This window comes from Dipodomys merriami, unplaced genomic scaffold (genome assembly GCF_024711535.1).
Source record: "Dipodomys merriami isolate MVZ:Mamm:240054 unplaced genomic scaffold, mDipMer1.0.p SCAF_15, whole genome shotgun sequence".
Classification (NCBI taxonomy): domain Eukaryota; kingdom Metazoa; phylum Chordata; class Mammalia; order Rodentia; family Heteromyidae; genus Dipodomys; species Dipodomys merriami.
Window position 1 is genome coordinate 9,663,292 of NW_027202826.1, and position 21,663 is coordinate 9,684,954.

The following is a 21,663-nucleotide window of genomic DNA, read 5'->3' on the forward strand; positions in this document are numbered from 1 at the left end:
ATTTTCTTCCAGTAATTTCATAGTGTCAAGTACCATGTTTAGCTTTAATTGGGCAGGACTAAAGTTTGAACTCTGTTCCTCCTGCCTGCTACCTGGCACTCACCATTTGAACCATGTCTCCAGTCCTGAGTTTTTGCTGGTTCTTTTCTTTCTTTTTTTAGTCTCATTCTCCATAGGGAACATGCCTCAGTCACAATACGCCTACATTAGGCTTCCGCAGGCACACCGTTGTCCAGCTTTCCTCCATAGAAATAGAATGTGACTTTTTTAAAAAAACAATCAGTTGACTATAGGTTGTAGATTTTCTGGGTTCTTTATTCTGTTTCATCCATCTTTGTCAATTTCTATGCTAAAACTATATTTCCTGGTTACAATAAAAATATATAATAATGTATTTTCAGGTTTGTCATTTTAAAATCTGCAGCTTTGTTCTTTGATTTGGCTAATTACATTCTCTAGAGGTTTCTCATGAATGTTAAGATTGCTTTTCTCTATTTCTGTACATATCTATAAATCATTCTGAACTATTCATGACATTGTCCACATACACACAGTAACTATTGTCAATTACTGTGTATTCACGATACAGTTTTTGTAGGTTATATGTGTCTTGAAATTTATCTATTTTGTCTAGGCTTTCCAAAATGTTGGAAAATTGTTTACTAATTGTTCCCCATTATATTTCTGTTAACAAATGTAATGTCTCCTGTTTTATCTCTGATTTTACTTACTTGGGTCTTGCTTCTTTGGTTGAGTTTCATTCTTAAATTACTTGAAATTTTCTACTTTTTTTATAGATACTTATTGCAATACCCTTTTTAGTAGTTTTGCTGTATCATGTAAATTTGAGCTTTCAATTAACAATAATTCTATCTCAGATAAACATCATTTCTTTTTTTTTTATTTTTTTTTGGGGGGGTCCGGTCGTGGGGCCTGAACTCTGGGCCTGGGCGCTGTCCCTCAACTCTTCAGCTCAAGGCTAGCGCTCTACCACTTGAGCCACAGTGCCACTTCTGGCTTTTTTCGTTTTGCTTATGTGGTGCTGAGGAATCGAACCCAGGGCCTCAGGCATGCAAGGTAAGCACTCTACCACTGAGCCACCTTCCCAGCCCTAAACATCATTTCTTATGAGGCTGCCAATGCTCAAGCTGTATATCACATAAGATTTGATATGTTATTTCCAATTTCCTTTATTTCAAGAAACTTGAATTTCTATTTAATTTCTGTGTTGACAGATGAGCAGCATGTTTACTTCTGTGTATCTGTACTCTTTCACCATCCCACTTATTGATTTCAAATATTATAATATCAGGATCAGAGAGGATACAAGATTATGAATTCAGTTTTTAAAAATTTGCTGAGATCCAGTCATGGCCTAATACATAGCCTACTCTGGAGAATATTGCACATGGTGAACATAAAAATTTGTATTATATGGTTATTCCATGAAATGTTCTATAAAAAACAGGTACATTTTGTGCATGAGTTAACTGTTTGTTTTTTTAGTCTAGATATGTCCCATTAATGACACTGGTTTTGAGGCCACCAATTAGTCTATCACTTCCTTTTAACTCTAATAATGCTTACCCTACTTAACTAGGTATTGTGGCACTGGGCATAAATATGAAACTGACATCATCTCTTGCTGTTTTATTATTTCAGAATGCATTTCCTGTCTTAAATTCTTAAACTTTACTTTATTTTCTATGAATATAGCTAATCCCATGGTTTTTCTTATTTGATTCACATAGAACAACTTTTCCATTTCATTTTCAACCTGTCTATATTTAAGCAAGGAGCTGAATTTCTTGTAAGATTTTGTTTAAATCTATTTAGTAAGTTTTATATATAGCTAAGTAAATTTTATATATAGCATTCAAGGGTATTATTGATACTATAGATGGATTGTTCCTTAGACTGTTTATTCATTTCTTCCTCTTTTGCTCATCCTTGTGGTTTGGTTGTCTTAATACATACTCTTTTCCTCTTTCTGTTGATCTGTTCTACAGGTTAGTTTTATACATACACAGACATGTTTCACATTGCTGCTAAATATTGAACTTCCTTAGCACCTCTTACAAGGCCAGTTTGACGATAGATTCCATCAGAATTTGCTTATGTTGTAAACTTTATTTCCTCTTCCTGTGGGAAGCAAAAAGTATTCTTAGGTTGTCAGTGTATTCTTTCAGAACTTTAAATATATTACCCTAATTTATCCTGGCCTCTAAGGTTTTTGCTGATACATCTACTCTTAGCTGAATGGAGATTCTCTTATATATGACTTGCCATTTTTTAGAGTACTACCTGTCTCAAACATTTTGGTTTGACAATAATATGCCTTGGAGAGGCCTTTCTTGGAGACTTTTTTCATCTTTCTGGACTTAGAAGTTCTTATTTTTTCTCAAGATTTGTTTACAAGTATTATTTTTGTCAAATGGATTTTCTATGTTAGTTTCCTTGTCTTCTGTAATGATCACTTGCTTCAAGGTATCCCGTAAGTCTCACAGGCTTTCTTTCATCTCTCACAGGTTTTCTTCATTTCTTTTTCTTTCATTTACTTCCTTCTTCCTCCTTACTCTCTCTACTTCCCTTCCTTTTAGGTCTAAACGGGCTGTTTCAATCTGGAAGCTATTTCAATCAACTCTGAAATTCTTTTTTTCTGCTTCATCTAGTCTGTGGCCAAGATTCCCAACTGTACTGTGTTTATTTCATGTAGTGATTCTTTTTAACAGCAAGATTTCTTTGGTTCTTTCTCATAGTTTCTATCATCGTTCTGAATTCATTCCTATCATGATCTATTGTCTTAATTTGTGGAGCTGTCTATACAATATATCTTATTGAATTTCCTTAAAATCTTTATTTCAAAGCACTTTTGCAGGCAATTCACTAATTTTCAATTCTTTGAGTTCTGTTACTTTAGATTTAATATTCTACTTTGGAGGTGTTGGGTTACCTTGCTTTTTCATGGTTCTTGTGATCCTAAATTAGTATTTGTGCACAAAGCAGTTCAATTGCCTCTATCAAATTTACAAGATGGATTTCACAGCAAAATATTTTCTGCCTAGAGTGTCATTTGGGTAGCCTATAATGACCTTAGCTCCAAGTGGGCACATTAGCATACCCTCCATATAGCTTCTGTGGTTATAATGAATGTCAGTAATCCCCAAAAGTATCAGTGGCCTAGGCTTTGATAGTAGAAATGCTCTACTAGGCAGGATGAAGCTATATGAAGTGGGACAGGTTTACCATTAGCTCTGGATGTGGTACTTGTGACCGAGTATGTAAGGCATGCAAAGGGTTCCACAACTATATGGGAACAGAGCCACTCAGGCAGGTGAGAGCAGGATGCAGCACTGAAGGAAGAGTGTCTCTTGGCTTCTGTCAGCCTGTGGAGCACAGACACACAGAGGCCAGGCATGCTGACACAATATACATAGTGTTAGAGAGCCATGCAGATGTATTCTTTTCCTTGGCTGCCCCGCTGCTTCCTAGAGCCCAGGGTGGGTGGATGGGAGTGCCTGATTACTTTCCAGGGTTGAAGGTGGTATATGAGACTGTTTAAAATACACATATTTTTTTCTAACTGGAAATATTTATGTGATATTATTCTGAAAAGACTAAATAATAGAAGTATTCAAGTTTCAAAAATATTGGTATCAATGAAAATATAAATAAATTATGAGTTAATTATTAGGAATTTGTGTTTTTTTAAACACTATACTCAGTAATGTAACTTATCAAATAAAATTAATTTTATTTTAACTTCTAATATACCTATTTTGATGTTGGAAAACAATTTATATTGAAGATAGGAATGAGGAGTAAGTTAACAAATATCTGAACTCATATTGAACTATTCTGTTTTCCTTGTTACAAACAGAAAAATTTTAAAGCTTCTGTAGTTTTTTTCTGATTTTTTGATTTTTTTTTTTTTTAAGACAAGAGTCTTGATGGGTTGCCCAGAATAGATTCAAATTCCTGACTTAGACTCCTGAATAGCTGGGATTAAAAGTATATGCTACTGTGCCTTGCTAGGGCTTAGATTTTTTTTTAATATATATCCTTATTTCTTTAATATATCCTTTATTCCTTTACCTTCATAAAATGAATCAGATTGGGTGGCTGTAGTGCCAATGATCCAGAAAAATGGCAGAAACACTATTATGATTTCAAGGGAAAAGCTACAGAGAGAAACCAAATGAAGAAGGAAATGTTTTAACATAAAAGTGAGAAACACACTATACACAGGACTAAAGGTCAAAATGAGGGAAAACTTGTTCACAGTCAAGATACAGTAATCTTAAGTGCTCCAAGTAAACTATCAATAACTTTTCAACAGTGTTTGCACTTTGTGTCAGCACTCGCTCAACACCATATCTAACAGGAACTCCAGTAACCATATACTAAAGAATATAACCTAACTGTAAAAGAAAGTTTCATCTCATTATCTGTCTAGTATGATAAAAACAAATCATACCGTGAAAAAGTAAAATACGTTATTGTCCTTTAGAAAGTGCTAGTTTAAATTATTTTTATACATACAAAATGTACATCTTAAGCTTAATTTGGAAATATTTATAGGCATGTGTAGAATTTACATATTTTTGTACGTACAAAATGTACATCTACTTTGTACAAATATTATAGTTCATGGAATAAGTAAATATACAATCAATTATAAAGCTAAAAGTAAGAGAAAATAGACTATTAAAATCTGATTAGCAAATAGCTAATTACTTCTTAAGTAGCAATTAGCAAGGAATTGAATATTTAATAAATATTTATGGTTGGTTCAAAATATAAAATACATACATAGCTTTTTTAACTAAAAAGATTAAAAGTATCATAACCAATTAGTAATTACTATAAGTCCATACTATTTAAAAATAATAAGGTAAAAATTCTGCTATGTTTAGACACATGAAACATTAATATATTTGTAGGTGTCTCAAAAGACTGGTCTTAATTTTTTTAGTAAAAATATTTACCAATAACAATCCTTCTAATAAACTGCAAGCTTAGCTAATTGATATAGAAACCATGATTTTCATAAGGATGACAAAAGCTACTCTAACCTCTTTCCAACTACAAGTTCTCAACAGATGATCATCATTAAGACTGTTATCAGGGCCTCTCATTCAGGAGCTATATAAATGTGTCCTATTAATACATGGTCAGTCTGTTTGGCAACTCTAGTTCCCCAGACATATGGAAAGTACTGCCCTTTTAGGTCTGAAGTCAAGCCTATAGGGAATCTCAAAGCCTGCACTGAAATTACAAGGAGTGTTCATTAGAGACTTCTGGAGAAAAAACCATGAAAGACTTCCATTAAAACTATATAAAACAGCTAATTATTTTTAAGAGATTTTTAAACCATCTAATGTACACAGTGTAATAAAAAGCATTTAACAACTGAATTATTTTTAAAGCAATATTTTCATTACTTGAGTGGTTTCCTTCATGTCTTCTACCTCTCACTGATCATGCATTTTATAAGAATAATCAACACAAGATTTTATTATCATGGGAGAGAATAATCTCATAACTAAATTCTTTCTACACATGCCTATAAATACTTTCCAAATTTTTGTCTTCTAATTATAACCTGGAATGATATATGCTATTATCTTAAATTCAGCCAGACATACACACAGAGGTATGTATTTCATTTGAATTTTTTTATATTTTTATTTTATTCATTTTAAGTTTTTATCTTTTATGATTATTTGTTAAGTAGTTATACAAAGGAGTTGCCATTTACCAAAGTAGTTTATGTATCTTGATCAACTAGTCTGCTTATTTAATTTTTATTCCATTTTAAACTAGTAATTAGTATTGTAAGCACAAAATTATCTTATTCAATATGTTAGTATTTATCATATATTATGGAAAACTAAAAACACAAAGCTTGAAATTTTTAAGAAAAATACCTGAAAGTTGATTTTAAAAAAGAAGTTCTTTGAAACTGCTTGTCATAGATTTTGGAAAACACAAAAGTATATTTTCTAACTGCTAATGTTGCCATTTTAACTTTGTCTAGACACTTTTTAGCTTGAGAGAATAATATCAGTATTCATTAAGTTTCACAACAAAATAATGTTCCTACTAAATATTTATTCCAGTAACAAATCTTTATAAAATCTTATATAAAATTAATTACTTTGCCTCAATCATTTCTTGAATCCACATTTATGCTTGTTTCTGACAGCCTAATTCAGAAAGAAATTACAACCTCAATCCATATGTAAAAAGACAACAGAAAGAAAGTACATTAAACCAGTTTAAAAGAATAAAAATCTAAAGAAAACAGATTACTAATGATTTATATGAATGCCTAGTGCTGAAGTTAATTACAAGCAACCCAATAAAATAGTGCCTTTTATTATTCTATAGCAAGTAATAGCTCTAGATGTAAAAACCAGAACTCTTTCTGCTGACTTTTGCATGCCCAGTCCCACAGGACACAACATTAAGAATTAAATATATGGTAAATAAGGACTATAGAAAACAGCAGTTTTTAACTCAAAGCAGAAAACTTTCCTGCTGTTTAACTATTTGGAGTCTTCCACTGTGGACACTGTAAACTGATACCATGTAATTCACAAAAAAAATAGTTAAGATTATATAAAATATGATTTAAATTTCAGTGCTCACAATTTAACTTCAACCTAAATAATACTGTATGTAGCATTTGCTAGGAGCAATTAAGACTTTTTAATGATTATGCTAAGAAATGATACATATTGAAAAATTAAATTTTTCTGAACATTGTTTTAGCTTATAAGACCTAAGTCTCTAATACTAAATATACACTATATATACAATATATATACTTATTACAACAATTTCTTACAATTGTCAAGAATGCCCGTCACATGATTAATGACCTTTTTGGCAAAAAGGAGCAAGACCTTGCAATCTAGAATTATTTGACAATTCTATTTAAATAAATTTTTACCAATGATCTTAATGGGATATTAGATGATACCAATGATAACCTAAAACTCCTAAGATATTTTCTGGATAAATGTCATGATATAAGCCATCCTTTGGTCTACAACCTAACTGAAGGAGTAATACAACGCCAATCTGAAAATCTGAAATCTGAATTGAATGTTTCCAAAATCTAAAACTTTTCAATACCAAATGATACTCAGTCACAACTGACAAATGGAAATTGTACCTATTTACATGTACAAATTTTTCTTCAATGTCTATACACTATGAACTTATAAGTCAAGACATTGACATATATAAATACATTACCTCATGTACTTATCATATCTTTGTGCTAAGAACACATAAGATCTCTCTTAGTCTAAATCTGATTCCTAACACAGGCTTTTCCCCATTATATTTCTTTTTTGCCTTGGTCCCTTCTGATAGGACTCCAATTGAAAATTATCAAGTGAAACAAGTAGAAATAAATCAGGTAGTGATTGGTAAATTTGATTTTGTTATTAAAGTATTTTTCAAGTATGTATAACCCATTATTTTTAAATAAATAAGATGTAAACAAAGGTTGACTAAAGTTTATGAAGATCTTTAAAAATCATTTGAGTAGTAACTCCTATTACATCAATATAAATTTTACTTAAGTAAATTTAGTTGTGTTTCCTAGAAAGCTAAACAGAAGAGTTCCCTAGAAATAGATCAAATATGCTGGGAGCCAGTGACTCACACCTGTAATCCTAGCTACTCAGGAGGTTGAGATCTGAGAATCATGATTCAAAGCCAGCCCAGACAGTGAAGTCCATGACTCTTGTCTCCAATAAACCACCAGAAAAATGGAAGTGGTGCTGTGCCTCAAGTGGCATAGCACTCATGTTGAGCTGAAAAGCGCAGGGATGGCACCCAGGCTCAGAGTTCAAGCCCCACGACAGGACAGGACAGGACAAGACTGGAAAGGACAGGACAGGACAAGACTGGAAAGGACAAGACAGAGTAGGACAGGACAGGACAGGACAGGACAGGACAGGACAGGACAGGACAGGACAGGACAGGACAGGGGAGGGGAGGGAAGGGGAGGGAAGGGAAGGGAAGGGAGAAGAGGAAGGAAGGAAGGAAGGAAGGAAGGAAGGAAGGAAGGAAGGAAGGAAGGAAGGAAGGAAGGAAGGAAGGAAGGAAGGAAGGAAGGAAGGAAGGTAGGTTAAAAAAGAAAATTATGTGATTACCTATGGGAGCCTATGAAAAAAGGTAATTTTTTTTTACCAACATGGAAAAGAAAAACCAAAGCTACTAGTCTATGAGACCTCTTTTAACGCTAGTATTTAATTACATAGAATGGACTAGTAGCTATTAAAAAAAAAACAGAAAGATAATCGAAGACATTAAGAAAATAATAGTAAAATGAATCTGAACAATAATGATCTGAAATATCTATTTCATAAAGAGAAAACATGAGAGAAGATTTAGTGCTAGACATAATGGTTCAAGCTTGTCAGCTACTTGGGATGCAGGGATTGGGAATGACAATTTAAGATCACTCGGGCATAATAATTCCATCTCAACCAGTAGCTGGGTATGGTGGTACACAAACACCTGTCATACCACACTACAGGAGAAATATACAGCTGGACATAGTGGTGTATTGTTTGTCATCTCAGAGATGAAGGGAAATACAAATAGAAGGATCACAGTCCAGGAAATCCTATCTCAAAAATAACCAATGTACAAAGGAACTACCAGGCTAGATCAAATATACTTTAAATCAGTAATCATAACTATGATTTGTAACTATCTCTACACACTTTTAAATATATTACCTTATATGTTCCTTATGTACAAGGAACATATATATACATGTCTCATATATATGTCTCATACATATATATATGTCTCATATATATATGTATGAGACATATATATGAGACTAAAAACCCTTATACATAAAGAGTGTGTATATATGTGTGTATATATATATATATATATATATAAAATGAAACTAAGGCATAAATAAGTAAAACAAATTAATTTGTCCAAAATAACACAATCAGTTCAAGAAAAAAAATGATTCTTCTAATTCAAAATCTACAACATTTTCCTGGTCCCAACCTTTTTTTATACACCTGCCTATCATTTTTCCTTTCTCCTTCGAATAGCCATGGTACTTCTACATTGTCCATCATCATCACAGGAATCATTATAATACTTGAAAAGCAAATGATTAGTCATTGATTATTACTTCATTCAGAACTAAATCCAAGATCAAATTCCAGATTTTGTTAAGACTGAACATGCTTCTAAACTTTCATCTTAAGAAATAGCACCTTGATTTAAAATTGACTAGAAACACAAGATGGAAAACTTGAATTATTACTTATATAATAACTGTAATTTCCTGTTTTTATTACACTCAGAAGATACTTGTCAAAGCACCATAATGGTACCTCGGAGACAACAAAGTAAAACAAAGCAAATACTTTCCGAAAGACAAAGTAAGATTTAAAGACTGAATCCTACGAAGCTAGAAAGGCAACATTGATTACTTTGACTAAAATCCATTAATACTCCAAAAATATAGCATTTATAAAAAATACTTAACATAAGAACATAGCTATACCTTTATAAAGTTATCAGAAGGTTTGCAAGTAAGCAAAGACTTTCCAAAAGCTTTATGATTTGAATGCCTTAGTTTCATTTTATGATTTGAAGATTGATGTGAAGTGATAGAAAAAAGGCGGGGGATGGGCCAAACAGAAAAGGCAATAATAACCAAAAAAGAGAGACACTGACCTATAGGTCGGTATTCTTAACTACATTAAAACCAAAGAAAAATGTTATGCTCTGGATATCCCCATTTGTGCATTCCTCTTTTCTTAACTCTTTTCTTAATCCCAAGTTTAAAAGACCACTTGTAAAACAGTAGGGTGTCAGATTAAAACACACTTCATTTTCAGATGTCTCCATACTCATAGGCTGGCTTCCTGTCAGGAAGAGTTCCATTTCACTGAATACCCCAATCAGCAGGGAACTTGCAGAATTAAGTGCCAGTTGATATTACTTTGTTTTGAATTTACCACCCTTGAGAATAATGTTCAAAGACGTAGTCATATAGTCAGCACGGTATTATCCTACTGACTAGACTGCCAAGCCACAGGGTGTACTGCCAGTTCCACAAAATTTACCTTAAAAGGTTGTGTTTTCTAAATCCTAGTGTGCTGGTGAACCAACTGATGCCTGTGTTTCCAATTCAATTCTTTATTTAAGTAAAATTATGCTTTCCTTGAGCTATAACAGGAACTTTAATACAGAAAAGTCTATGTCCAAATTCAAATAAGGAGCAATTACTAACAATACTTTTTATCCTAAAAAGTCAGAAACATGTTCAACTGTTTACTTTTAAAAGATGGCACTACAGCTTCATTTATTTGTACCATCAGTATGAATTTTAAAGGCAAAATGTTTCTTACAGTAGAAAGTAATGCTACAAATTTTGAGTTAAAACAAATATTCTGCCATGTTAGCATCAGCTACGAACCTGCTTGCAAACACTTTAAAATTGCTTGTGAATTTAAGATTTTTTCAGGCCTAATTTATCATTTGATTTTTAATGATCTTCTCCAGCATATGCAGCCTTCCCATCCATGTTGCAAAGGTCTTTAATGCGTTCTCATAAGTTCAACTGTTTCTACTGCACACAAAATTAACTTAACTCTGAGCACCTCACCTTAATATACATATTCTTTCAGTCTTTGTACATCCCAAGAACAAAGTTTTTCAGCTGGAGATGTAGCGCAAGTAACAGCACACCTGACTACTAAGTGGGACATGCTGAGTTCAAACTCGAGGAACAACAAAAATTTTTAAAAATAAAATAAAAGCTTTCATGGCAGTCTATAAAACTAAGTAATCATATCATGAGCTTTAAAACATAACTCAGTGTTAGACACTGCACTATGATTATCATCTCATAAACAGCAACACAAAGTCTCAGGTACTGACATAAACTTAGGGATCATCAATATAGCAATTAATTTTCTACAAGTATATCCTAAGAGGTATAAAAACATCAAAAGACCAGGGAGAATAAAATTATTTAAATGTTGAAACATAAAATTATATTAATCCTAGTTGGGCCCTGTTGCACATAAACTGGACTTAAGGAAAACAAATCCCTCACATCCAGTCTTGTTTTTCTTGCATAAAAAGTTAAAAATGGGCTGGGAACGTGGCTCAGTGGTACAGTGCTTGCCTTGCGTGCAAGAGGCCCTGGGTTCAATTCCTCAGCACCACATAAGCAAAAAGAAAAAAGCTGGAAGTGGCACTGTGGCTCAAGTGGTTAGAGCGCTAGCCTTGAGCTGAAGATCTGAGGGACAGTGACCAGGCCCAGAGTTCAGGACCCGTGACCAACAACAACAAAAAAAAAGGTTAAAAATGAAATAGAATAATCATTGTCCAGCATATTGATGTTTCTTCATTTAATCTTGTTTTCAAATTTATTGCCATGAAACATGTTTGAGCATGTTGGGGGAAAAAAATGGTGAGCGGCTAAGGTTTTATATAAATTTGGTCCTTTCTGAAACCTTGGCATTCAGCCAAGTATTAATAGATACTGGTAAATACGTCATTTTTTTAAGAGATAGAAGTTCAACATTTGTCACACTGTCATTGTTAGCAGCAGCTGTGATGACTGAAATGAGTGCTATGCTTAAGCACCTGACATGGCTTACCAATGACAGAAGTTCTCTGGAAAGAGAAACTTCTTAGTGTACAAAAGTGCCTCAAAACAAGTGGTGAGTAGTGACTCTTTTAAGACCCAAAGCTGATTAGGCAAAGTTGATCTAGAATGCATAATTTCCTTCCTTTTAAACATGTAACAATCAGGTAAGAATTCAAAACTTGTCTCAGATTAAGATAGAATTTTAGTAAGATAATTACTCAAATATAATGGGAGTCTGTTCTTTATCTAAAGTAAATTGTTAGCATTATCCCCACCTTTGGTCCTCAGCTCCACCCAGACCTGAGCTCCTCCCAGCCCAGGAGTTCCTTCCCTACAACTGGCCCCTCCCTCTCTCACCCAGACCCAGCTAAACTCCCATCTACCTCACTTCCTGCCCCTAGATGATCTTGCTAACCGGATAGTGCAGGGTGCCATATGCTCCCTCTTCGTAGAAATATGGCTCCTCTAATAAACCTTGTAATAATCTTTCTCCTGTGCCTGCTTGCCTCCGCGTGGTCCCCTGGGATGGATGTGAAGGATCCTTTCATAAATATTCTTCAGTGAGTCCAAAACTCAAAAATTAATATAAAAGAAGGAACTTCCCCTAAATAATCGTTTTTCAACTACTTCTATTTAATGTTTATAATGCTGTTGACACTGATACACAATAAAGATGAAAGACAATACGAAATGCCAAGGATTTCTAGTCTAGTAAACAAAAATCTGTGATATAACACTGTAAGTAGTAACAAGTTCTATTGCCCTAACCCTAGCCTTAGCACTCATATCTATGAGCCCAATATTATGGGCACTAAGCAAAGAACTTAACATGAATAAGAGGTAATGAGATGTAGAACTATCTTTATCCTAGCTTACAGAAATAGCAAAAAAAAAAAAATGCATACAGTAAATGAGTATTTTTATTATATGTGCACAGTTCAATTTTGATGACATTTCAATGATGAAAAATTAAATATTACTATGTTCAAGACTCACATCTTGGTAAAGAACAGTGGTGAATGCCTGTAATCTAAACTTTCAGGAAGCAGAGTTCAGGAGGATAATGCTGGGTTCCAGGCCAGCCCAGATGAAAAAAAAAGATAGAGCCTACCTTAACAAAAATAAACTTGGGTGTGGTAGCCCATGCTGTGATCCATTCCAGGCTAAACAAAAAACACAGGTAGGAGCTCTGAGGTAAATGTCAGACATGGGCAAAAACATGAGACCCTATCCAAAGAAACAAATCCCTAAAGCAAAAACATCCCTAGCCATAAAGGAAATGTAAATCCAAACAACTCTGAGATTCCACCTCACCCCAGTTAGATTGGCCAACATCAAGAATTCAAACAATAACAAATGCTAGGGCATTGTTGGGAATGTAAACTAGTGCAATCACTCTAGTTGGTAGTTCTGAGATTACTCAAAAACATAAACCTGTACTCCAAGAAAGGAAACAAAAGGGTTTTTTTTTTCTTTTGCAGCTGTTTTTGCTTTACCTTTTGTCTTTTTTGTAAGTTTATCTGTCTTGGGGGGGGGTGCAGAAATGATGACAAAGGGTGAACAAATGCAGAAGTGTTACTCACTGAACACTATGTTGAAAATAACTTGTGGGTAGGGATAGGAAGGAAAAGCTGGGAGAGATCAAAGAGGGGTGACATTGTTCAAAACGGAATTGTCATTACCTGACTTATGTAACTGTCACCCCTCTATACATCACCTTTACAATAACAATATCTCTATTTACATACATATTAAATAAAGAGCTATAATTTTGCATATGTAATGTTTTTCTTAGTCCTTCTAATTAGAAGCAGAGAAACAGATGCAAAGTACCAGTAAAGCCACTTCATCTAAAATGTTCCACTTGCCTCTGGTGCAAGTCACCTCTCTCACAAAACATACTTACTGACAAGTGTGCTACTAGTATGCTAATATCCTCATAACTAGCTTTTTAAAACAATATTCATTATTATATATGCATACGCACATTTTCTAATTATTTTGAGAGACTCTTTAATAAATCAAACTAAAATAAAATTGAAACCATTGTTTTACAAATTCATGCTTATTTCACAGAACATCCATTATAACTGCACAGTACATACTGAGGAATTAACTATATTGCAAAAGTTGGATCATGAAAAATGATCTAATAAGCACATAAATAACAGAATTAAAACCATGGAAAGTTATAGACACTGAACAGAATATATGAGACACTTTTAGAAACTCTAGTATCTGATGATTCTGGTGATATAAAAATACAGGTAGAACCCAGATTTTAAAATTATCTGATTAATTTACCAGATTAAATAGACATAGATGACTAGCTTTCTGTACATTATTTCTCCGTCTAAACCCTGTATTTTCTCTCAAAATCCTTTAAAACTTCTGAAGCAATTATTTCTCTCTATTTATATCTGACGCTCTCTCACTAATTACTTAGATTTTATACTATTCAAGAAATAGAATGAAACTACTATAACATGAGTCAGTGACTAAGTTCAATGAAAACAACTTCATTTAGGTGTAGAATTGATGGGAAAGAAACAAATTAAGGAAAGTTGGCTAGGTAAGATTTTATAATTTTACTATGAATTTAATGATTTTATCCATTAATATTCATTGAGCAATTCATGTCACATAGGTTATTTTAAAGATGGTGTCTCACAGACTATTCTGCTTGGGGTAGATTCAACTGGTTCTCAGCCTCTTTAGCTAGGATTACAGGAGTGAGCCTCCAACGTCCAGCTAAATAAATTTCCTTCCCTCCCTCAGTCCCGCCCTTCCTTCCTACCTTGCTTTCTTCCCTCCCTTCCTTTTCTCAATTCCTCCCTTCCTTTGCTCTCTACCTTCCTTCTTTTCTTCTTCCCATCCTTTTCTTCTTTCCTTCTTTTTCCCTTCCTTATTTAATTATTTCCCCAAATATCAACAATCTAGAATTTGGGGTAAAAAGAAGAAAAATCAGAGTAAGCATTTTAAATTACCTTTTGCTGCTAATTAATTACTCAGATAGAATGCCAGGCCAGACTACATGGTGCGTCTAGTTTTTCTATATACCGTATGCACTTCTGATAAATGGGAAAAGAACAGATGACCTGGCAGAAGGCTCAGACAATAATATGTGATTTACAGGACATGAATGCAGCTACCATAAGATTTATCTGACAGCCCTCTCCGATAGTGGACTGTTGAGTATCCGATGGAATGATTTCTAGTCTGGAAAGTCTACTACTGAGTAGCAATACACATTATTTATTTATTAGATGTTTTGGGTTGAAACCATTTTTAAATGATGCACTTCACAATGTACAGTCATAAATTTAGCTTTAAACTCAAGAAGGGAGGTAGTGTTATTGGAATGTATGTCAGACTGAATTAGGATGAGCAACGTAATGCTTTTATAAAGTGGCCTTGAATGCAATGTCAGTTCTTTCAAAAATGATATTAATGTCAAATGAGCAAGATACAAACATTTCATACAACACAGAGGAAACAGTACTTGAAACATTTATTTAATATTTTCTTTAAATTCAGATAGCTTTCTACCAGGTTTATATACATGAGCAATAAATATGGGGTACAAATCAAACATGTTACATGCTGTGGCAAATTAAGTCTTAAATGTAGTTGAAAACTTTTTCAACTTCTTCGTGAGCATGAAAGAACATGAACTTTTCTGAAGAATGTATGTAGTCTTATTTCAAAAACTAAAGTGATTTAAGCCAGCGTGCTTGTCCCATACTGGCAGCCTCAGTAATCTGGAAGCTGAAGGAAGGAGGATAATGAGTTCATGAGTAGCCTGGACTACCTGTGAGTTCATGAGTAGCCTGGACTACCTGTGAGTTCATGAGTAGCATGGGCTACATACCAAGGCATCAGCTTAAAAAAGGAAAAAAGGAAAAAAACCTAATATATAGGATTCAATGTATGAGCAAATCTAATGTAATAAATCTTAAATGTACATTAATTTTACTCAAAACTATAGTGCTGAATGTTTTAAACGCCTAAATTCTAATAAGCAAAATATAATTAATAAAAAATACAATTCTACTTAAAGTTTAAAGAAATATGTGTGCCCCAAACTATTTGGTCTTATTGACATCAAATTAAATATTATCATTTACTCATTTCTTTAGTGTAGGTTCTACTACTTGTAATAAATCATGACTAAACACAGTGTTTAAAAAAATACAAAAAATAAATTTTGAAAGGATTCAAGAAAAATAATCAGAACATGTCTGATTGTCATGATATTAACACCAACTAATTTGTAAAGTTCTAAATCAAATTTGCAGATGTTAAGTTCATAAGCATATCCCATTATTTATGTGATTAAAAAGAAGTTTTTGACCTGATCTTTTGATCTTTGGCACTCAATCCTCTCCATCTTCTCTTAAAAAATTAATTAAAATTTTAGCAAGATGGTAGCTCTTTACTTCCCACTCTATCGTGGAGTAAAAAGAATTATCAATCAAACTCAAAATTCCCCACCCAATATCTGCAAAACGTCAACTTGAAATTCAATTTCATATCTCTTAAGCTATCATGTAGAAAAAGACAGTTCACTTCTTAACAAAATAAATCACTTTTGTGATTACCAAGTTGACCTCTTTGAATTAGGAAAATTCAAAGTGAAAAATGTAATTATCACCCTGCAACAATCTGTATACATCTGGAGCTAATTCTGGCTTCATTTTTCACATCATTTTTCACACTGTGCTACATCTTGTAGAGATGCCACGGAACTTTTGAAGAACTCATAAAAGGGAAATGCTAAAGACTTCAAATACCCAACACTGTATGTTACTCAAATAAAAACCTTGAGAATTTCTGACTTTTGAAGCTTACAGCACCAAAGGGATCGTCAGATCCCATTTGAATGGATAAACAGCAAACAGCACTATGACATACATGACAAATAGCTGTAACAACATGTCAATCTTTATCTTTGCAGCTTCAAACATTTCACTATGTAATGTACTATAACAGAAAATCTTTCATGTACCACAGATACATTTACATTTAATCCTAAATAAGAAAGTAAAACATCAATGAACCAAATATACCACTGTAAACAATAAACCCATACTCTGGTAAATAAAGTATATATTAAGGCTGCTAAAAGGAAGCAAAATTTTATGTAGGTTTAAAAACAGTATGTGGTAATTATTTCAAATTGGATAGCTTAATGAGAAACTTTACCTGATCCACATTTGAAGAAAAGGTTTTTTTGTAAAGGAGATGATTAAATTGTAAAAAAATAATAATAATTTTTACTAAATCTAAGAATAAGCACAACAAGAAACATAATTAATTCTAACAAGTTCATTTTAAAAACCCATTATGTGTAATCTTTAGAAGTAATTGTTCTTATTGCATTTTATTGATAATGTATAGTATTGATTTTTCACACTTTATATGATTCTTTAATTTGTATTCATGAAATGTCCATCAGCACAGTCTGAATAAATTTTGCAATATAGACACTAAAGTAAATAAATCGATACAAAGAAACATTAATTTTACATTATCCTTATTTGTTAGGCAAGTAAACCATGAGAGTTGTAAATGAAGGTCAAAGGTGTTGAAATGGGTCAAAACCCTTGACCTCTAGAGCAATACTCTTCCTATTAAAAAAGGCTATTTTAAAGTTTTAAGTAGGGGAATTTACTACCAGTAAAATATCACTTTTAAAAGACTACAAAGAAAACTCTCAATAAAAACATTCATCTGTTTAATTGTAAAACAGAAAACAAAACATCACAGTACACACAAATTTTATCTTTAAAAAAAGATTAGATGTCTGCAGTCTTCTAAACACTGAAAATAATTTTACTCTCAGGAATTTATTTTCTACATCTTATTATGATAGCTGCCACATTTTTGTTGATGTTTCCCAAGTCTACTGTGTATGTCAAAAATAATTAGCAATGACAAGGATTTAAAATTATTTATTGTTCATTTTATAACCTCTGCACAAAAGGGAAGTAAAACCATAATTCCCAATGGAATCAGAGTGGAACTCTACAAAGCACAGAAATAAATCTGTTTCTGTAACCTTAATATACAGACCAAAGAAACTTAGTCACCACAAGATCACTTGATCTGAACATTTTAAGATAATTCTAAAAATCTTTCTTTACCATTTACCTAACCCAAATTTCCCAGAACCTGCTTTAAAATCATCTTCTAATATAAAAGATAAGTAATCCTTTTAAGACACATATAAAATACTTTGAAACAGCAAATTCAAAACATTTTTATTATTCCCAAGAAATGGAAACAAGAGGTTTATCCGTTCTGGGGAGAGTAAGAGGAAACACAGAAATGGTGGGATAAAGAGTGAATTAATACAGCAGGATACTCACTAGACACTATGGGGATCAGGAGAAAAATTGGGAGAAAATGAGAAAAGAGCTGACACTGTAAGAAATGTTCTCACTTCCTGACTTATGTAACTGTAACCCCTCTGTATATCACCTTTACAATAAAAATCAATAATAAGAGTAATCCTTTTAAGACACAAATAAAATTATTTATAAAATACAAACTAAAAATTTTATAATTGCTCAACTTTTTGATGCTTAAAGTAAAAATCCCTTGTAAAAACAAATTCATATGAGAACGGACTTTTAAATCAGCATTGGATATGGTACTCACCTGAGAACACAGCAACATAACCAACTCCACGACTGAACTACTAGACTTCATGCAAACCAGACCTATGATGTTAAAGAAATTTTTAAATTATGAAGTAAAACACAATACAACAGATTTTACTGTTCTATTTTCATATTAGTTTTGAAAATAAGACATTAACTATTCTTGCTAAGAACCATACCTGTACACATTAGACCACATGACTAACAAAGTATTACATAGTTGCGTGAAGTGTGGCATCAAAAAAACCACTATACCTCTTGTATTTTACTTTCTAAAATACTGTAACATTTATTACAATCTCATATACAATGATATTGCACAATATAGAAATGTGCATAACATATGCCATATTGATCAATATCATCTACATTTTGTTTTGGAGAGAGTTGATCATTATACATGCAGGGAAGGGAAATGGCTCCCTGACCTTTGCTTTCTCCACCACACTCTCTCCCTTCAACCCTCTAGCTATCAATCAAGTTTCCATTTTGTTTCATGGCAGCAGACATCCCAAACACTCTTATTAGTACCTTGGCCTCTGACCTCACACTAAACCTTAACAGAAATGCAAGCCGTTAGTCTGTTATATAGTTCTCATTTCTTATAAATTGATTCATTTACATGTTCTCTTTTATGTTTCATTTTGGATCACAAAAAATATCCTTCGGAAGGAACTTTACATCATTAATACCCATCTAAAAAGTTCTCTATTTTTAATTAACAATAAAATCTAAAGCAGTCCTTTCAAAGAACATTATATAGCTAGTGTGTTTAAAAAAAAGAATGCCAATAATTAGAAGGACTGAATTGTTAAATGATATTATAATGATCAGAACAATTATAAGTTAATTCTGTATTTTTCTGGGATAATACAAGTGTAGGTTCCGGGGTTTAATGTCTAAAATAATTCCTGTTGGCCTTAAATATTTTACAATATTACTTCGTTTTTTTCCCCTGTCCATTCAATCTCTCCCAGGTATCCATTCCCTGTCCTCTTCTTTGTCCTGCTCTTTGTTTTTCTTCCTGTTTTTAATAATACCTCAAATACTACCTCAAAGGCAATAACAACACAGGTTGGCATAACACTGAAAAGAAACAGGCTGCTCAGCCCTTTCCTTTAAAAAAAAAAAAAAAGAATCTTTTTTTCTAAGTATAATGGCAAAAGGTAATAACGTTAGCACTGGCATAAAAATTAGCTACAAAGTGTTTGTATGTTGCATTAGACAGGCAGGTCATGAACTAGACAAAGTATAGTTTCCTCAAGACTTTGGTGAATTCAACTCCTCAAACTAAGACTCCAAATCTAAAACGAACCAATAGCCAATCTCTCTTTGGTGGTGTGGTCCTCTACTGTTCTAAAACCTTGTCATTTTTCATAAAATGTAACCTAGATACAATAAGTCCCATTTTATTACAACTTCAAGACCTATTACTTCCAGAGAATAAATTCAAAACTTTTTACAATTAGGAAATAAATGCTTATTCCTCTGTTCTAGAAGAACTGGAATTTCCACAAGTGAGTTCTGATCTACGTTCTTTACATGTACTGATTAACAAACTATAAAAAAAAAGACATTAGGTTATTCAAAATAAAAAAAGATGTATAGATGTTCTTTTGTCTCCTCTACCACAAATAAAGATATTGTAATACCTCCATATTTCAAGAAAAAATACACATGTATATTTATTTCAGGATTTATCTACAAATAACAAAGAGTAAACTAATTACTAAACTAAAGATAAGTAAAATAGTATCAACTTAGTTGATATGAAGATTCAGTAGGAAAAAAATACAGTAAGTGGCCAGTGAGTGAGCGCTGGTTAATGAAAATGCTGGTTAGTGAAAAGTCAAAGACCACTTCACAGTTCAACTAGAACAAATATTGTCTTTGAGGGGAGTGCTAAGCTTTATTGGGAGTAATATCTTCAATTTTACATGGGAAAGGACTTCAGAGGACACAGACACCTGAATACTAGATCTCTAGTACTAAGCTCTCTATGATACATACAAATACATAACTTTGAAAGTAAAGAATATTTCCTAAGTTGACATGACACTTTAAAATACAATGTCTGATACATAACATTTAAAAAACAGGGGAAAACCCTGTAATTTAAATGTTCCAATTTTTAATTAAACTCTTGGCAAATTTTATTACTTAATGAAGTCCTTCAATACTTCATTAAATAAGTCCCCATATATGTAAATTATATCCCATAAAAGATGAAAGTAAACAGCCATTCAAACTGTAATTAAGTATCTCTAAAACCAGAACGTTTTTTACTTTTTTTTTTTTTTTGGGGGGGGGCAGTCATGGGGCCTGAACTCGGGCCTGGTTACTGTCCCTCAGCGCTTCAACTCAAGGCTAGCACTCTACCACTTGAGCCACAGCAACACTTCTGGCTTTTTCTGCTTATGTGGTACTGAGGAATCAAACCCAGGGCCCCATGTATGCAAGGCAAGCACTCTACCACTGAGCCATCTTCCCAGCCCATAACTTTCTTTTTCAAATAAATTCATTGTTACTTTGTGTCTCTATGGAAATGAGGTCACTCATCACCAACTCCATTGCAAATTATTACAACAGACTTATGATAGTGACAGAAAATGTAAGAAACTTTCTCAAAGATGGAAATATATGAACAAAAAGACTCCATGAATGTATTAGTCTAACTGTATATAAAATCTTGAAATATAAATAAACACAAATGAAATAAAGAACAAACACCCACTTGTTCCTTCTATAAGCAGTTCTTGTCCATGGCTACCCAAAAGTGTCCGAGAAAGAAAAGGTGCAAAATCCACAAAAATCTCTCGTAGAAGAGGAGCTGCCTTTTCCAAAGCATGTTCCAGCCTTTCTGTAATACTAATGGGAAAACTTGAGTTACTCAATTATTTAATACAGTTTATCAATTTTCTTTTAAAAAAAGTCCACCTTCAAAGAAATGTAAAATTAGGTGAAATTTTTTAAATGACCTGAAAGGCATTACTGCTAAACACAAGCTCTCCTTCTTCATGGAATATCCATAATTCAACAACTCTTTAAAAGTCTGATCACAATGCAGCAAGGGACATTTTGAAAAGCATAACAGGACAACTTTAATCAATTTTAGAGGTTGACCAAAGATATCAGAATGTGAAAATATTTCATTTTCGTGGGGGGGGGGGTTTGGGGGGGGGTTTGAACTCTGGATGTCACACTCACTCCGTTCTCTTGTCAGATGATACTCTGCCATATGAACGACTCCTCCAGCCTGCCTTTTCCCGGTTATTTCTTATATAGATAGAGTATTAAAGACTTTTCTGCCCAACTGGCTTCTACCACCATCTTCCA

General features: G+C 33.1%; 1 protein-coding gene across 3 annotated transcripts in view; it reads right to left on the bottom strand.

The window, feature by feature from the left end:
- Lrba (LPS responsive beige-like anchor protein) overlaps nt 1–21,663 on the bottom strand; it is a 445,034-nt gene that overhangs the window by 301,700 nt on the left and 121,671 nt on the right. For all 3 annotated transcript variants that reach the window (XM_070022191.1, XM_070022190.1, XM_070022192.1), the window contains exons 33-34: nt 21,062–21,195; nt 18,326–18,387 (exon numbers count right to left, since the gene is read on the bottom strand). In XM_070022191.1, the coding sequence (XP_069878292.1) occupies nt 18,326–18,387; nt 21,062–21,195 (196 nt within the window). The remainder of the gene's footprint in view (nt 1–18,325; nt 18,388–21,061; nt 21,196–21,663) is intronic.